This window comes from Leuciscus leuciscus, assembly GCF_965113295.1.
Source record: "Leuciscus leuciscus genome assembly, chromosome: 11".
Lineage (NCBI taxonomy): Eukaryota > Metazoa > Chordata > Actinopteri > Cypriniformes > Leuciscidae > Leuciscus > Leuciscus leuciscus.
In genome coordinates this window covers 18,493,031-18,512,106 of record NC_138735.1, presented here as the reverse complement: position 1 = coordinate 18,512,106, position 19,076 = coordinate 18,493,031, and the positions used below count along the sequence as shown (strand labels likewise).

Sequence of the window (19,076 nt, the reverse complement as noted above, 5' to 3'; positions counted from 1 at the left end):
CTGCTGTGAGACTTTACCAAAGATTGGCTGACATCTTTGCATATGAAATAGCTAAGTATTACATGTGGAACTCTCTCGAAGACCTTTAGCAAGTTTTTACTATTACAGCTCTCAAGGTTAACTAATCGTGAAAATTTGTTCTGTCTGCAAATCCAGCCTCGATCTGTGTCATGGTTATAAAAGAATCCGTGGTGAAATGAAGCGAAAAAATGCAGAATGTCTTACCCACGTGAGCTGGAACTTCATTAAAAATAAAGTTCAACCACGCATTCCAAAAAAATTGGAATCCAAAGGAAGCTTAAGACTGTGTTCTTCCACAACCAGGCACTGCACAATTTTGTATAATCTTCAGCGGCAATTTTATTGCTTGGTAGCTCGATCCAGTTTAGCGCCACATAGGCCTATGCTATTTACCTATTACATGTCAAGCGTGAATCGGTGGGCGAAGGCAACAGAATTAGGCGTTGGTCTTCTTCTGTTGAGGCGGCGTTTCGCTGCTCTCTATCGTCACAGATCTGCCAATTCGCAGATCCATCGTTTGATGAGCCAGCTGTCAATAAAAGCTTTTATTTGACTAACAAGGAAGTTTTCAGCTCCGAAACTTACAGGATATTCTTATATTACGATGACCTTTTATATATCAAAAGCTCAAGGAAAAGTTGATTTCTCAATCCATGACCCCTTTGAAGTAAACATTATTAATAAAAAAAGAACCAATATACTGATTCAAATGCATTGTCTTTCTCTACTGTTTACGTTCACTTAAGCCATAACCGACTATGTTTACTAGGATACTCGCCAAGGCAGGCATTTTGAGATACATATGTGTGAATTTGTTCGTTTAAGCGCAAGGAGATGTGAAATAGAATTAATTTTATTATTTGCACACAGCCTGGCGAGTTCTCTTTCACATCTTCTTTTATGCTTAAATGCTTAAATTGGCAAGGCTTCAAAACGCATGCAAATGATAAACTTTCATGACCATGCTGCACTGGCAAGATCGGGACAGTGACAGTTCCTTCAACTGTCCAGAACTTCTTTCACACTGAAAGGCGCTCATGCATCCAGTCAAATACATCTGTCTAGCGCATGTTTACATAGAAAAACAATGGAAAAGCAAAAATGTGTCCTGTCTGCCATTTCAAGTGTGTAGTATTTTGTAATATTTCAATTAAGTATGTCACATGATCACGGTAGTCTGCAGCATCCTCTGTAACAAGATTGGCAAATACCAGCACACTCTCATGGCAATTCGTATCTCTTTTACATTTTGGAAAATTTGTGGCTGATTCGTACGCCCCTAGTTAGGATTATGGGTGGACCTTCATACATACTTTATTTCTAAAAATCATACATTTCCACATCGAATCACATCATACAAATTCATATGGAATCGCCACCTTGTAAAATGATAGCTCTTCTTATTAGATAGGTCTGAAAAAATCTCAGGTTAAACTGCACTTGACTTGACATTAATGGCCTCCCACGTAAGTGCAAAGAAGTTAATTAATAAGAATAAATATTTGCTTGCTTTGTGTTTATTTGCTCATTTATATATAAAAAAAAAGATTCTAGGTCATTTATATTGCTCCTTAGTGATGAAGAGCCACATATGGAGGCATTGTTTACATTCCATTAGATTCCTTACAGCTCAGTTAGAAGCTTAAACCCCACTTTAATTGTGTGTAAAGATGCATTGTTCTTTAATGCGTCTCATTAGCCTTATAGCTCAGGGCTGAGTACATTCTCAACATGATTTAAAGACAAGATCAGTTCATTCTGCATTTCTTTTTGCCATTTAAATTCACATCCATCGCCCTGACAATATTCAGATGATGTTTCAGGTGAAACAGTCTGTACTGCTGTGTTTATTTATGTTTTTGAGATTATGGTTTCTACTGCAATACATTTAGTTGTAAGTCCCCTCAGGGGAAAATCTTTTCCTGTATTAGATCAGGCTAGATACCGACTCCAAATGGAATGAACTGTAATAATAGAGGAGGCAAGAGACTGTTGAACGCTTTCCCTGTGTGTTTTTCCGTCAGCGTAATGATGCTTCCCTGGCAAAGCTCCACAGTGCCAGCACAGTGAGGAGCAAACTCATTATGTGGGATCGAAAGGGGGGCCACCCGCTCACTACGCCATTGATTTTATGTTCGCTTTCATCAGGCCAGGTGATGCACTATCAATCTCCTTTACCAAACGTGTCCCTGTGTTTGACATGTAAAAGAATATTCCATATCCTCCCACCAGGAAGACACTAAAAAACACGACCTTGCAGTTAGATATAGCTCAAATCACATCCTCTCCTTCTGCGGGAGATTTTTTTTCTCACCCCTACAGTATTTCACACACATCAATTTCTCTCACATCAAGCTATTTCACGCATAAGCTGTTCTGCCGAACTTCTAGAGGCCTTCTTAGAATGTGACTCATTCTAAATATCTGTGCAAAACGTTTGACGTAATGGCGTGTCGAGTCGGGGGTCTGAAAGGGTGAGATGGGAAGAGAGGGGTCTAATCTGCGTCCATCTCTGAGGAGATGCTGATTGGTGTCTCACACCAACAAGTCTAATCTGACAGAGGCACTTTAAGCCACGTGCTTTCGCTGTTCATAATGGTTGCATTAGAAAACTGTCACTTTCCATTACAAAAGCACAGCTAGGGATGTAAACAGCCAGGAAAAACGATGCTCCGGCCTCCAGGGTTGGGGAAGCTTCTTTGAAACTGTAATTTGTTATGGTATAGTTGAACTGCAGTCAAGGTACTCTTTTGAAAAAGGAGCCAAATTATAGTTCACCCAGAAATGAAAATTCTTTCATCAAGATTTCAATTCAATCTTATGTCGTTCCAAACCCCGTAAGAATTTCATTCATGTTCAAAACACAAATGAAGATATTTTGGTCACACTTATAGTGAGAATTGGACCCTAAAGTGTGACCAAAATATCTTAATTTGTGTTTTGAACATGAATGAAAGTCTTACGGGTTTTGAAACACCATACATTAGTACTTTATGAACAGATTTAATTTAGGCAACGGAAGTTCAACTGAACTTAAGCTACTTAAGGGTGCACTATTTTTAAATATGTAACTAATCAATATTAAAATTTGTAATTTAATCAGAGTTGTTTCTAGGTTTTTTTTTTTTTTCTAGGTTTTTTTTTTAAGAAAGATTTCAAAAGAATCTTAATTAGAGTGACCGCATTAAACTTGAATGGATACATTTATACTAAATACAACTTTAGGGTAGATCCAAAAATGAGGTTGTGTTTTACAGTAATATTTAATCCAAAAATGTAGAGATGAAAAGCAACTTTTGACTGAATATAAATAATATGATATTAATATTTTGCTTTTATTTTTTGTTTAAAAAATCTAAGTTTCCCAGTGATGCATGTGAGAGAGGAATGTTTAGAATGAATCAGACTTTCCACTGTTGCATAAGAGAGTGAATGTTTATGAAACGATTCACTCAAATGAATAAAATGTATCAGTGATGCATGCTAGAGATGAATGTTAAGAATGAATCAGTTTACTAGAATGAATCAGACTTTCCACTGTTGCATTAGAGAGTGAATGTTTATGAAACTATTCACTCAAATGAATCAAGTTTCCCAGTTATGCATGTGAGAGAGGAATATTTAGAATGAATCAGTTTACTAGAATGAATCAGGCTTTCCATTTTTGCATAAGAAAGTGAATGTTTATGAAATGATTCACTCAAATGAATAAAATGTATCAGTGATGCATGCTAGAGATTAGGGTTTAGAATGAATCAGTTTACTAGAATGAATCAGACTTTCTACTGTTGCATAAAAGAGTGAATGTTTATGAAATGATTCACTCAAATGAATCGAATTTCCGAATGGCACACGTGAGAGAGGAATGTTTGGGATTAATCATTTACTAGAATAAATCATGCTTTTCAATATTACATAAAAGAAAAATGTATAGTAAACTGGTTCAGTAGAATAGTTTTTCTTTCGTCAATAAGACATTTCCTAAACACAAACATGCGCACATTTACTTTTGCACTCTTTATCTTTCCTTGGGAAATTGTGATGGAAATCTGTGGGAAGCTAAGTGACCATGAAACAGGAAATGCTTGTTCAGGCTCACTGCTCAGCATTCTCCAGCTCTCTGCTTGGAAAGGAACAATAGTAAAATGTTTGTAACTTTCTGTTTCGTGAGAGCTCAGCTATTACCAAGGCTCTTTTTCGAATCTATTACCAAGAAGCTTTTACCAAGGTCTTATCTCCCAGTGACAGTACCTGTCGACTCGGACTTAATTTTTATTATTGGACTGAGTCATCAGTGGCCACAAATTTCTAGGGACTGTTCGGTGGCAGGAGTTTGATTAATGAACAGCGTAAACTCTATCTGTACCTTTCTCCTCTAGGCACAGATGGCCAATGAGGTAACCTAATTAATCGACACATGTCATCCTATACAAAAACTACAGTTTGGCAGCATAGTACGACAATAACTGTGTTGAAGAACTTGTCCGACTTAAGGTTCATTGTCAGTGGCATTGTCACAGCTCTTCCTATGAGACATCAGCCTAATGAGTATTAGCTCCAAGGGGATTGTTCATTTCATTTCATTTCATACCGCATTTTGCCGTGTTAATGGATTTGACGTGCATTTGGCAGGACTGTATGAGGAGCTGCGGAAGTGGACAGCTAGTGTTCAGCAAAAATTTTTGCACAGAATGAGCGCCACATCACCAGATTTCAGTTTTGATCCTTGGCCAATTGAAAACACCTCTGAAGATGACTGTTTCTTAATTAAGTTCAGGAGAAAGTCAGTGAAGCCGTTAATTGATTTAACTTTAGCTTTAATTACGATTTTAGTTGAGACTATAAGATAAAAGATGCTGGCAAATCTGCACGGCTTGAAAACAACTTTGTGTGTGTTCGATTGCCATGTGGAAATTACATACTTTTTACTGTTGATGAGATGCTAAGAGATAGTCTCTTGTTGTTGTTGTTTTTTAGCATTTAATGCTGTCAACATAATTATTCTTGGTGAAATTTGTAGTATATAATTTCTTTATATTCTGATATTATAAATATATGTCGGATCTCTGTAATTTATTTATTTTAATGTTTAAATTTCTCTCAATTTGATCTGATTCACAGTTTTGCGTTACACAAATATGTACCTTACCAGTTACCACAGTGTTGTTATTGTAAATTTCTTAAAAATATATATTTTTTAAATTCATTAATTGAATTAAAGCTAGGAATATAAAAAACAAGAGCAAAATATAATCACTAAAACATAAACTACAATTTAAAATAAAATAAAAAAATATATAAAAAATTAAAAATAAAAGCTAATTCAAACTATTAATAACTTATATAATATTATACAAATAATAATAAAATAGTACTGCTGTGCTGGACCATGGTAACAATTTTTTCACCCAATAGAGTGTCCATTTGATTGTTTGTCTTTATCCCATTTGTCCATTTTTTTATTTTTTTATTTTTTCTGTGTATAGCAAATCAAGATAAACAAGTGTTAGAAGTGAATTAGTATGTATTTATGAAAAATGTAGTTTTTTCCATTGTCACATTAAGACATTCATAAAGTAAATGACTCATTGTCATCCTCTTCAAAACTTTCTCTGTTTCCAACTGAGCTGGCAATCAGTAATGTGTTTCAATGAGTGCTCATATCAAATGTTATTAAAAAAACTGTTGGAAAACTGTTGGAAAACAATCATTCTTCTATTTAAAACTGCACAGTGGATGGGAAGAGAACTTTAGACATTTTTGTCCCTTTAACTTGAAAATGCAGCAAAATGAGTTGCAATGATCAAAGATTGTAGTCTAGCATTTTACATTGGTCTGACATGCATTTAAATGTGTAATTGTGATCTGTATCTTTTCTTTTTTTCAGATGTATGCCAAACCACTGTGAACATGGAGGCCGATGCAGTCAGACCTGGGACGGCTTCACTTGCACCTGTGATGGGACGGGGTACACCGGAGCCACCTGTCACACATGTAAGAATGTGTGTTTAGGTGTATCTTTTTTATGGATATGTGTTTCCGGCTTATTGCTGGTTGTTTATTCTGATACATGTCATGCTTTCTAAGAAATAAAGGGTTATGTTGTGTAAACCTCAGCATGTGAGCAGAACTTACAAAAATAGAACAAAGAAAGACATTATATTTTCTGTGAAATAAAGCAAAAAGGAGAATGGGAAACACACAAGAGTAACATCATTCTGTTTAACTAATATCTAGAAGACCTTTCTGAGAAATGTCAAGGTTCGGTGTAACAGTATTTGCTTTCTCTGTATTTGCTTTTACCTATGAATTAGATGTTAAATATGTTGATGGCTTCTTGTTTCCACTGCTTTTGTAGCAGCTGAAACACAAAATTAAAAAATGTTCAGTTTGTTACCAGGTTTAAATTATATTTTGAAATAGTGGTGGTGGCGCAATGGATAAGACACATGCCTTTGGTGTGAGAGACCCGGGTTCGAATCCACTGTGAGACACCAATGTGTCCCTGAGCAAGACACTTAACCCCTAGTTGCTCCAGAGGCGTGCGACCTCTGACATATATAGCAATTGTAAGTCGCTTCGGATATAAGCGTCAGCTAAATGAATAAATGTAAATGTAAATGTAAATACCAACTGAAATGGAAGCACAGGAGACTTGAATCGGCATTGATTTCAGTAGAGTTTGACGTTAGCATGTTGCTAAGCTAATGATGCGTTTTATTTATGCTGAAAAATTTGCATTGATCATATTTTGAGATTGAATGTAAGTGCAGTTCTCTCGCCACATCCATAATTTATCCATATTTGATTGATGTAATTTCCTTCTTTGTGATTAACATGTAATGCTGCTGCTCTAGAATTTGGCCAAAACGAGGTTTCTTTCAAATTTAAGTCGCCTACCGTTCAGAATGACCTTCAGATACTGTATGGAGTGGCACCAACTACGACTCCTTCAAACGCTTACTTGGTTTTGAGACAGAGCTATTGATTCATATGAAACGTCTGTTGTATTCTCTATGTAGTCTGTTTGGGATCAGTTCTGACAGAAATAGTTGACTGAAACTTCTTTAGGACCCCAGGGGTTAGATGGAGAGGAGAAGAGACTAGAAGTTACAAAGCTGCAATATGAAAGATGTTGAACCCTGTTGAGCTACTTCCCTCAAACCTCTCCGTATAGAAAAAAAAAAGAAAAAAAAAAGGTCGTATTGGTCAATAGTCAAGCTTGCAAAAAGTATAAACATTTATTTTTTAAAACTACTCCATATATTGCACAGGGAAGCTGCTATTTCTGTCATTCAATATTTATTAACTAAGTACTTTCTATTTAACTCATGCTTTTCGTTACCTTGCGTTTGTTCTGGATGTACTATGGTGATATTGTCAGATTGCAATCTGCAAGCATAATGTGTGCAGAATTGGTATTTTAATTTCACACTTCATTCTAATTAGTTTTCCATCAGTAGTCCACATAGCCCAGTTTTGGCGAAAGTTAATATAAAAGGAAAATATTGTCTTATTTGCTAAAATGTTGTCTTATTTGCTTTAATTAAGATTTGTCATTTGAAAATGTTAGATTATAATTATAATGTATGATTATAATTATAATTAATTAAGTTAATGAAGAAATTCTAATAAAAATGTTTATAATATTTAATAAAGCTGTTTTGCTTTTATTTATTTATTCCAGCTGTATATGAGCAGTCTTGTGAGGCCTACAAGCATTTGGGGAGATCATCTGATGCCTACTGGATTGACCCTGATGGAAGCGGACCGTTAGGGCCTTTTAAAGTCATCTGCAACATGACAGGTAAAATGTCCAGGAAGCCCATCGGTTGCACTTGATTAATAAATCAAGCCTTTAGTGTTTATTATGTTTTCGAGAACCCCACTGTTCCCAAGCTTCTGAGTCAGGTTCCTAAAACACACTATCACTTCCCAAGACAGTATTTTATTTCAACATCTCAACCCATTTGTTTCCAAGAATAGATTTCATCAATCTATGTCCACATCATCCCACTGATCCAAAAATAAATAAATAAAACAAAATGGCACTCTTGCATGTAGGAACATCAGGGCTTAAAATGTTATCATTTCACGACAGGAACTCTAGTCATCTCAGAGCATTGGAAATCCCTGAGCGGACACGGTAGAGAGCAAAAATCATTCTGAAAAGAAAGTGTCTGTCAATTTCTGAAATATATTATGTTCATTTTGCAGCCTTTGAAGTTTAAATCTTGTGATTCTTTAAGGTGGGAAGTAGAGATTATGGTTACAGTATAAAGTGGATAAAACAAAAAAAAGTGTTTTTATTTAGAATTTTTTTTAGTTATTTTTTTATTAAGACTCATTCAATAAAACTTGAATAGGTAGATTATTAGCCATAAAAAAAAAACTATTTACACTTGCACACATGGATCCAGAATGTGTGAAATCAGTTTGTAATTAAGTATTTACTTGTTACTTTAATGAGAAAATCTCTTCTTGATTTAAAGAAAAACTTAAAAGGAACCATATGTATTGTATGAAATGTATTTCAATTAATCATAAAATGGCCCTGATATGTCACTAGACATTAAGAAATCATGTTCATTTCAAATACTTATATCACTGACAACAGTAGTCCGGCCAGGATATTGTCATTTAAAAGTGAAGTTGCAGCCCTCAACTGATGTTGATGTTGTCATGTTGTGTTTTGGCCTGATGCTCCACCCTCCACCTATCTACCAATCACGAAGTCAGTAGTGTTTCGGCATCCGGGTTGCCAGCTCTGCTCTAGTTACCACAGCTGCACAAACGTGTCGGATAAAAAATGTCTAACGTTACGAAAACCTAAAAGACCTCGTTATGAATCCAAAATGCGTTGTGACAAAGTCCGAAAAAAAACGTACTGTGTAGGACTCGTCACTTGCCATTGGAAGCTCCTTGTAGCAGCCTACGTTCCTGCTGGATCCTGCAGCCTAACTGGCAACCTCGAGTCAGGGGGGAGGGGGAGGGCCCCAATCTTACATACGGTTCCTTTAAAGAAAAACTTCTTGAATTTCAGTTAAGAAAAGTTAAGAAAAAAATTTCTTTTTTCTTTAAAAATAAATAAATGTGGAAACTTATCCACTCAAGTATATATTTTGCACTTTTTGTTGGACCAAATTTTGACACAATATTGAGGCATAATTATTTATTATGAATTATTACCAATGCAATGGTCTGAAAACCTATGGCAAACCTTTGACAAAAATCGTATGGCTCGCCGAGTTTCTCACCCTTCTCCAGCAAATGATCATTAAAAACTTAGACACATCACTCAGACACATCAGATCAGTTTACTGCAGAAACAATTATAATTTGTACTGTACAGCCTATCGAAGTTCAAGAGAAGTCAATTTGCAATAATATGTCAAGTCGTTCCAACCAAATCTCGCAGTATCTTTCCTGTGTCAGTTCACCTTTTTATGACCATTACTGTATCCGTGTTTCAGAGGACAAGGTGTGGACGACTGTGGTGAATAACCTCCCAGCACAGACAGCAGTGACTGGTTCCAGCCGGGAGAGGCGGACGGTGTTACAGTTGAACTACAGTGCCTCTATGGAGCAGGTCACAGCGATAACCAACAGCGCTGAGCACTGCGAGCAGCACGTAGCCTATGCCTGCCGAATGTCACGCCTACTCAACACACCAGGTACACAGAGATTGTCTGTCTGTGTGTGTGTGTGCGCTTGCAGAATATAGATTATTATAGAGACTTGTGGGGTGATAGAAGGTTATCTAAAACCTTAAATTAAAGAAAGTGTAATTTTATCTAACTGTAGTGATAGTTCTTGCTGTAACAAATGAGGGTCAAGTGTCTTGATAACCGGGTAATCTGATGGTAGAATAGGAATGCAACCTTAATAGCCCCTCAGTGACCGATGCCGATGCACTCTTCACTGCTCTCAGTTTGAACCCACTTATTTTTGGCGGTTTTCCCAGTTGTTAAACTGCAAGAATAGTACAGAACCACCTCATAATGTTGTTTTTTGTTATAATGGCTCAGTTTCAGGAGGATTAGTACGCCATTTGCTCACTGTCTGTGAGTTTGTGTGGGCTAACAGCTGGACTTAAAAACTAATTAGTGCTAAATGAAATGCAGAAATTGCTATAGAAATAATTTAGTTCAATCCTAAACACATTTTTGAAACATTTGTCCTGGTTAACGTGTGGGCGTGTAAGTTTCACTTGCTGATATTTCCATGTCACTTGCTAATTAGCCGTTTACGAAAATTGAAATTGACGAGCTGTTAATGGAGGCTGAAAAATTGGCAAAAGGATAAAGTATAAGAAGTAAACTAAAATGGAATGAAAATGAGGCCTTTTTAATCTGTTCTCAAGTAAAACTCTTCGTGTATCTGGAAAAAAAAGTAGGGCTGTCAATTTAATTTAGTACAATTACGCATATATGCTAATAAGAATAAGTACAATCGAGAATTATTGTATCAATTAGAATAAGTGCTAATTTAAGTACAATCATTTAGCTAATCAAGATAACTAATTAAGTATATAATTGTCACAAACAATCAGTTTATTTTGATCTTAGTTTCATTTTCATGTACTTTTAAAAGCTTTTGAAGTTTGTTATTTTTAGTTACATGTGTTTCTTTGTTCAGTTTCCTGCCACTCTAACAGTTGTCATTGTAATTAATTTGATCTGCACAGTTGTTCATCATTATTTCTCTCATTTGCTTGGTTTTTTAAGTGGCTCTCTTTTCAGTGTTCTGTTGTCCGTTCTCGTCAATGCATCAGTTGTATTTCTTCGTCAGTATTTGTTGGATTACCTTCTGAGTTTGTTAACCTAATCGTCATCGTCTGCTTCTACAACTATGTGTGACAGAAATAGCAAATATGTACAACATTTGGGGTAAGATTTAATAAAAACAATAAAAAATTAAACGATAAATTAAATAATTTAATTAATAAATTAATAGTTCTACCATCACAGGAATAAATGACATTTTAAAAATGATCAAATAAATGCAACCTTGGTGAGCATAAGAAAAATGGTACTGACCCCAAATCTTTGAGCGGTAGTATCTATACTGTATGACATATGCTTATTATCCAGAATGCTGACCGCAGTTTTTCCTACTCTTTTCTCTCTTATATAGCGCTTCAGTCCTCCTTTTCTTCACCTCTGCAGCTTGTAATCATTCACCTTCTCTCTTATTTATTTGTACTTCCATGCTCTGCCAGTCTTTGCCACTCTCCCCTGGCACTCTCGCGACCCATTTTCTGATTACAGTCAGCAATAACAATTTGCAGCATGGCTGATGCTAATCTAATAATGAGCATGAAGCACAGTGAAGGCTGCTATACACATTCTTAATGCTAATATGACTTTGGAAAAAGCCTCTGCCCTTATTGTAGTCTCTGCCCTCTGGGGTTCTCTCGCACTACATGTTTGACTATATACTATCTATGTTAAATTAGTCATGAACAGAAAATCACTCTCAGTCCGCTCTATCTGTACATATCAATGCAGAGTCTCACTTGCCTCACTGGATGTGCAGAAACTAGCAGTAGGCTATGTTCACACTGTCAGCTTTTGGGATTGAAAAATGAATTAACTTACATGTTTTAGTCTCGAAATGTCCCGTTCAAACAGCAACTTAGTGTCTCGAATACTGTCTGTATGAACATGCAACAGGGGGTCAAGCCCGTATTCTCTTACCAGTAACCATTGCGAGAGTGACCAAAGTAATCTCAAAGATGGAACAGTCCATAAAACTGAAAAGTCTGATCACTTTTGACAGGCAAGAGTCCAGTCGAGCCGCAAGTTCATCAGTCAAATCTTCATTAACCGACAGCAGCTTTTATATCTGCTTAGAGAGCGGGGCATTTAGAACACATACGCACGTAGAACACAAAACGTACTCGGTTACTAACGTAACCTCGGTTCTCTCTAGAAGAGGGAACGAGTACTGCGTAAGATATCTTACGCTAGGGGAAAATCCTTTTTCCGCGAGATATTGAAGCCAAAAATTATCCTTAATTTTGTAATAATGCAAAACGCATTGCAGCAGCAATGCAGACATAGGCGAGACAGCTCGCGCGCCTATTGGCTGCTCTGCGGCAACTGCAGCAGCCTATCGAGCAAGGCCTGGCGTTACGTCAGACCCAATCAGGGCACTTCGCGCCCGCTGCGTCACGTCCCGCCGAAATGGGCGTGGTCTAGGCCTATAAATATTGCTCGCAGGCAGCTATTATCTGGTTTTTCATCATCGAAGCAACCAGAGCGTGTGCATGCACGGCAAGATACGCAGTACTCGTTCCCTCTTCTAGAGAGAACCGAGGTTACGTTAGTAACCGAGTACGTTCTCTTACGAGAGGTCTCTCGTACTGCGTAAGATATCTTACGCTAGGGGACCCAGTGTAAAACGCCGTGCGTGCTGAGATCTGACACCAAAGACCCAAGGGCGAAAGCCCGGGGTACATATAGTGCACAAACACTCAGTGAACTCACAGAGAGTCCGGGAAGAAGGAGGGGTGCAGCCTCACTTTTCCACATAAAGTAGCGTCGAAGGGACGCAAATTTCATCATACAGACAGGGCGGGGTACGGCCTGAACAGATGGGGAAAAAATGTGGGTCTTACACAGTTTGCCCAGCTTTAAACTGTCGAAAATTGAGCTGTGCTCAGTAAACGCAGCATTCTGAGCTGAACGCATCAGGTCAGATAATACTGGTAGTCTAGACCGACAGCAGCCTGGCCTGCAGGGCGGGAACCTCTAGGTTATAAAACCTTATAAATGTAGACGGGGAGGCCCAGCCTGCCGCCATACAAATATCTTGCAAGGCAATCCCACTCGACCAAGCCCACGAAGAGGCCATGCCTCTTGTGGAATGCGCTCTGACACCCAAAGGGCACTGCATGCCCTTGGAGGCGTATGCCAGCGCTATAGCATCAACTATCCATCTGGATAGGCTCTGTTTCGACGCAGCTAGTCCCTTAGAACGTCCGCTAAACGAAACAAAGAGCTGTTCCGTCTGTCTGAAAACAGACGAGCGAGACACATAAGCTCGTAATGCCCTGACTGGGCAAAGGAGGCTCGCGTCTCTTTCCTCATCAGGGACCGGTAGGGCTGACAGAGAGATAATCTGCGCCCTAAACGGTGTGTTGAGGGATTTTGGAACATAACCGTGCTTAGGTTTGAGTATAACTTTTGAGTCATTGGGCCCAAACTCCATGCACGCCGCGCTCACAGAGAGCGCGTGCAGATCCCCTATGCGCTTCACCGAAGCGAGAGCCAGCAAAAACACCGTTTTGAAAGACAGGTGTTTCAAATCGATTGACTGTAAAGGCTCAAATGGCGCACCTTTCATGGCTTCCAGAACCGTAGAAAGGTCCCATACGGGGACTGAGGGAGGTCTGGGAGGATTCAGTCTCTTAGCTCCTTTAAGGAAGCGGATGACTAAATCGTTCCTTCCTGTTGACTGACCAAGCGTTGTTTCTGAGAACGCTGCTATAGCCGCCACATAAACTTTGAGCGTGGAGGGGGCCCTGCCCCCATCCAACAGCTCTTGTAGGAAGGAAAGCACCTCCGTCACATCACAATTTGTGGGTGACACACCACGGGCTGTGCACCAGCCCGAAAACACTGACCATTTCGAAGAATAGAGTCGTCTTGTAGACGGAGCTCTAGCCTGCGTGATCGTGTTTAATACTCCTTTAGGGAGTCCAACATGTACCCGTTGATGGCCCAGACATGAAGGGACCAAAGATCCGGGTGAGGATGCCAGATCGAGCCGCGGGCCTGTGAGAGGAGATCTCTCCTCACTGGTACTGGCCACGGGGCAGTACTTGCTAACTGCATCACGGCTGGGAACCAAGGTTGGTTTTTCCAGAACGGTGCTACCAGCAGTACTGAGCATCCTTCTTCCCTGATCCGTTCTATCACCTGAGGCAGGAGAGAGACGGGGGGAAAAGCATAGAGCGGGCGGCGGGGCCACACATGGGCCAGCGCGCTCCTGCTCTTGGAGAAAAATTCTTGACAGTGAGCGTTTTCTTGAGACGCAAACAGGTCCACTTCCGCTCTGCCGAATTTCTTCCACAGCAGTTGGACTGTCTGTGGGTGTAGGGACCATTCGCCTGCCGGAACATTGTTCCTGGACAGTCTGTCTGGTCCTATATTCATGATCCCTGGCACGTGCGCTGCTCTGAGCGAGCGCAGGTTGCACTGAGCCCATACCAGGAGGCGTTCTGCCAGCCTGTACAGTTTCTCGGATCTGATGCCGCCCTGGCGATTTATGTAGGATACCACAGACATGTTGTCCGAGCGGACCAAGACGTGGTGACCTTTTATTTGGGGACAAAAACGCGTCAGCGCGTTGTCTACTGCCAGCATTTCGAGGCAGTTTATGTGCAGGAGCTTCTCCCGTTCTGACCACTGGCCGAAGAACGGTCTGCCCTCGAGCAGCGCTCCCCATCCCGAGGTGGACGCGTCCGTGGACACCACTTTCACCCTCGAGGAAGTCCCCAGGCTTACACCTGATTGGTACCAGTCGTTCGCTTTCCAGGGTTTCAGAGCTGTAACGCATTTCTGATTGACCCTGAGGCGAAGCAAACCGGGTGCCCACGCTTTGCGTGGGACTCGCGCTTTCAGCCAAAACTGCAGCGGGCGCATGCGGAGCAGACCCAGCTGGAGTACTGACGATGCTGAGGCCATGAGACCTAGCATCTTCTGAAATCTTTTGAGCGGGACAGACGCGCCGCAGCGAAAAGAGTTCGCTGTGCGTCGAATGTCTACCGCGCGCTGTTGTGATAGTCGCGCTATCATGGATAGTGAGTCCAGTTCTGTGCCCAGGAAAGATATTTTCTGACTGGGTGACAGGGAGCTCTTCGCCCAATTGACACTCAGACCCAAATCCTCGAGGTGATCGAGTAAAATGGTCGTGTGTTCTATGAGCACTGCGCGAGATTGCGCTAGAATCAGCCAATCGTCCAAATAATTCAGCACTCGCATGCCTCTCATTCTGAGGGGTGCGAGCGCCGCGTCCATGCACTTCGTAAATGTACGGGGTGCTAGGGACAAACCGAACGGCAGGACTGTGTACTGATATGCCTGGCCCTCGAAGGCGAATCTCAAAAATCGCCTGTGACATGACGCTATCTGTATTTGAAAATACGCGTCTTTCAGATCTATTGACACAAACCAATCTCCTTGGCGAATCTGCACAAGGATTTGCCTGGTCGTGAGCATCCTGAACTGTCGCTTCACAAGCACTTTGTTCAGTTGCCTTAGATCTAGTATGGGTCTGAGACCCCCGTCTTTTTTCGGTACCAGGAAGTATCTGCTGTATAGCCCTCCTTCGCTCTGATCTTGAGAGAGGGGTTCTATGGCCCCTTTTCTCAATAGTTTCGTCACTTCGGCTCGAAGTAGATGTGCTACTTCTGTTTTTACCGTGGTCTCGACGCGCGCCACATAGCGGCGAGGGCGTCGGCGAAACTGCAGCGAATAGCCTCTTTTTATAATGTTCAGCACCCACTTCGAAACCCCGGGCAGCTTTGCCCATGCGTCTGCATGGATAGCTAGGGGTCGAATACGAAGCGCGCTCCGCTCGCTCAGCGATGGAGAAGCTTCTGTGTGCTGTAACACAAGCGTGTCGCTCGTGACATTTGAGGCATGGGGCGCGCTGATGACAGCGGGCAGATTGCCCGCGCTCGACTCCTCTACGGTGGTTAACCGCGAGGGGGAGGGCTGGGCGGTTCCCGTGGGAACTGTCATGTCTATGTGTGGATGTGGGCGCGGGACAGCGGGCACATTTATCACACCGAAAACATCGTTCGCTTGCGTGAAGCGAGTGCACGTTGGTTTCGTTTTTACAGAAACCGTGAGACATGCATAACGTGGTGTTAGTGGGCACTGGGTAGTGGGCACATTCACCATGTTTGAAGCGCAACCGACCTGAGTCGGTTTTATGTGCGCGAGCCCTGTGTGACAGGCTGTGCTTATGTGTAGGGATGGGCACTGGGCAGTGGGCATTCTTACTACACACGAAACACCATCGGCCGTGGCCGGGACACCAGAAAATACGCTCTTTTGGGGATTTATCTGGGTAGCCGTGAAAACGGCATTTGTGTGCAGGCAAGCGGGTGACAGAACCGACTTGTTGGCTGCAGAAAACACTGGAACAGTCACATTTTCTGGAACTGGACGAGCGAATAGCTTTGGTGTGAGTCCGGCCGCAGCGGGACTGGAACACCGTCGTTTTCCTAGCTGTGCTAGGACGACTTCGGGGCCTCGGGCTTCACCGTAACCTTAGGTCGCGGGCCGCGTCCTGCGGGGCGGCGACCGGATGAGCGGGAGCGCGGTCTCGCGCTTCTGGCCTGGCGGCGCTGTGAAGTGGAGGCGGTGGACGGTGGCTGTGGCTGTGAGCTCTGAGCAGACGGTTTCGCACGGCCTGCTGCAGAGCTGGAGCGCTTCGGGAGGAAGTGCTTCATAGCCTGAGACGCTTTCTGTACCTCTGCGAAATCTTTGACGGAGGATCCGAAGAGGCCTGCGGCGGAAAGCGGGGCGTCGAGGAACGCGGTGCGCTCAGACTCGGCCATTTCCGAGAGCGTCAGCCATAGATGTCTCTCAGACACGGTGAGAGAAGCCATAGTCCGTCCAATGGCTTGCGCTGCGGACTTAGTAGCACGAAGGGCGAGGTCCGTGGCACTCCTTAAGTCCGGCACGCAGATCGCGTCAGGTCCTTCCTCATCCAGCTTACGGAGGAGATCGGCCTGGAAGATCTGGAGCGTTGCCATGGTATGCAACGCTGACGCAGCTTGCCCGGCGGCGGAGAAAGCGCGGTGGAGCAAGCTCGACGTCGTGCGGCAAGCTTTAGAGGGTAGGGCCGGCTTAGCGCGCCGTCCAGCGGAGGGCGGGCATAAGTGGGCCGCTATCGCCTCTTCAACCGGCGGCAGCGAGAGGTATCCTTTGTTCTTGGCATCGTCAACGGCGGAGAATGCCAAAGAAACAGCAGGACGCACTCTAGCAGAATAGGGGGCGCTCCAGGACTTGGCGACTTCTTCGTGTAACTCAGGAAGAAAAGGCGCCGGTCTGGACACAGGTGAAGCGCGCTCCCCAGGCAGGAAAAATCCATCCAGCCGGTTGTGAGCGGGCTGCTCAGGCGAAGACCACTCGAGGCCGAGGCTCGCCGCGGCCTGTGCGAGTACTCGCATGAGTTCCGTCTCGATGGAAGCTCTCTTGCCTGACGAAGTGCGGGCAGGGGGCGCGGGGTCCTCAGAGCCCGCCCAATCCTCACTGCCTGACGCCAGGATAGAGCAGGAATCATCCTCTCCCAGCAGGGCTTCCTCATCCGCGATATCAACGGAAGCGGCGGCAGACGGCGGCCGCTGTCCGTCAGGAAGCGAAACAGAAGAAGCCGGGGAAGCAAGCGGGCGAACCGGCGAGCTTTGGCGGCTGAGGGAGGGTTCCGGGGCCCGCTGGGCACGGCGCTTTTTACGGCGCGACGCCGCGGCGGGCGGGGGAGCAGTCTCGGTGAAGACGGCTAGGCGAGTCCTCAGAGTCGCCATTGCCATCAGCTCGCAGTGAGGGCATCCGCCGTCAGCGAGCGCGAGAGCTGCATGTTCCTCACCCAGGCAGGAAACGCAGATCACGTGGCGGTCCCCGTCGCTGAGTGTGGCTCTGCACGAGCCGCAGGAAGGCATCTATAAAAAGACGCTAGCTCTTTTAGAAATGTGTGTCGCGGCGGCGACACACACACACAGAAAAACAGTGTAATAAAGAGAAGGATATAAGCGCCGGAAAGCGCAGCAGGAAGGCAGGAAGGCGGCGCGGCCAGCGACTTCAGTGACTCGTCCCGCTGAAGGTGCTCTCTCTCGACGGCGCGGCTCCTAATCCAGCTCCAGCGATGCGTGTGCTTCGCTTGAAGGATGAAAAATCAGATAATAGCTGCCTGCGAGCGATATTTATAGGCCTAGACCACGCCCATTTCGGCGGGACGTGACGCAGCGGGCGCGAAGTGCCCTGATTGGGTCTGACGTCACGCCAGGCCTCGCTCGATAGGCTGCTGCAGTTGCCGCAGAGCAGCCAATAGGCGCGCGAGCTTTCTCGCCTATGTCTGCATTGCTGCTGCAACGCGTTTTGCATTATTACAAAATTAAGGATAATTTTTGGCTTCAATATCTCGCGGAAAAAGGATTTTCCCCTAGCGTAAGATATCTTACGCAGTACGAGAGACCTCTCGTAAGAGAACTGAGTAGAGCAGTTCTGGTGGAGAACAGTGACTGGATCTAAAACCTTCAGATGCTGCAGGTTACTGAAAGAACAGACAGCAAAACCACACACAAAAACCTGTAACACACGGTAGACACGTGTTTGTGCAGCTCAGAGCCGCTCTCTCGCACTGTATGACTGACAGACAACCAGTTGCCCAGTCCTTTTGTCTTTCACACGGCGCATTTTCTGAGAATGGTTGTGAGTCCTGAGAATTTACGTGTGGGAGTTCGGTTATAGAATGCGGTTTTCACTCCCATAAATAACTGAACTGAATGTATTAAGGCAGGGATCTTCCAGCTTTTTGTGATTGAGAGCTCCCTCAAGGGATACAATCATCTAGATGGCTACTTGTTTTGATATACAAAAAAAAAAATATATATATATATATATATGTATATATACAGTATATATATATATATATATATATATATATATATATAATTTATTATAAGTATAACATGTTGGTGCTTTATTAAAAAATATGGAAATATATTGAAATTTTTACATTTATCATTTTCTCTCTGAAAATGTGATTTCACTTTCCCTGAATATTTAAGTGCCATACAATTGTAATAGTCATTTGCCACAGTACTGGCAAAAATAAGTGTTTGATTTTACAATGACTGTGTCTTGTTTTTGAGTGGCACCAGTACGACCACTAACAAATTTTAGTCACACTGGCACGAAAAAAGGTTGCAAAATGCCACCATTTACTCATAGTCTGGAGCCCTGAACATTGTATCTCTAATGGCAAATTGGGGCTATTTACAGAATGTGCTTAGTGGGCAACTCACAGACTCTATG

General features: G+C 42.6%; 2 protein-coding genes across 2 annotated transcripts in view; both read left to right on the top strand.

The window, feature by feature from the left end:
* The window catches only part of cntnap2a (contactin associated protein 2a), a 410,290-nt gene that overhangs the window by 248,907 nt on the left and 142,307 nt on the right, over window positions 1–19,076 (top strand). Inside the window, exons 11-13 of the mRNA XM_082183874.1 lie at window positions 5,909–6,015; window positions 7,709–7,828; window positions 9,495–9,695. Coding sequence (XP_082040000.1) covers window positions 5,909–6,015; window positions 7,709–7,828; window positions 9,495–9,695 — 428 coding nt within the window. The remainder of the gene's footprint in view (window positions 1–5,908; window positions 6,016–7,708; window positions 7,829–9,494; window positions 9,696–19,076) is intronic.
* The window catches only part of LOC309508789 (uncharacterized protein), a gene marked incomplete at its 5' end in the record, with an annotated part of 237,159 nt that overhangs the window by 139,515 nt on the left and 78,568 nt on the right, over window positions 1–19,076 (top strand). The window lies entirely within an intron of this gene.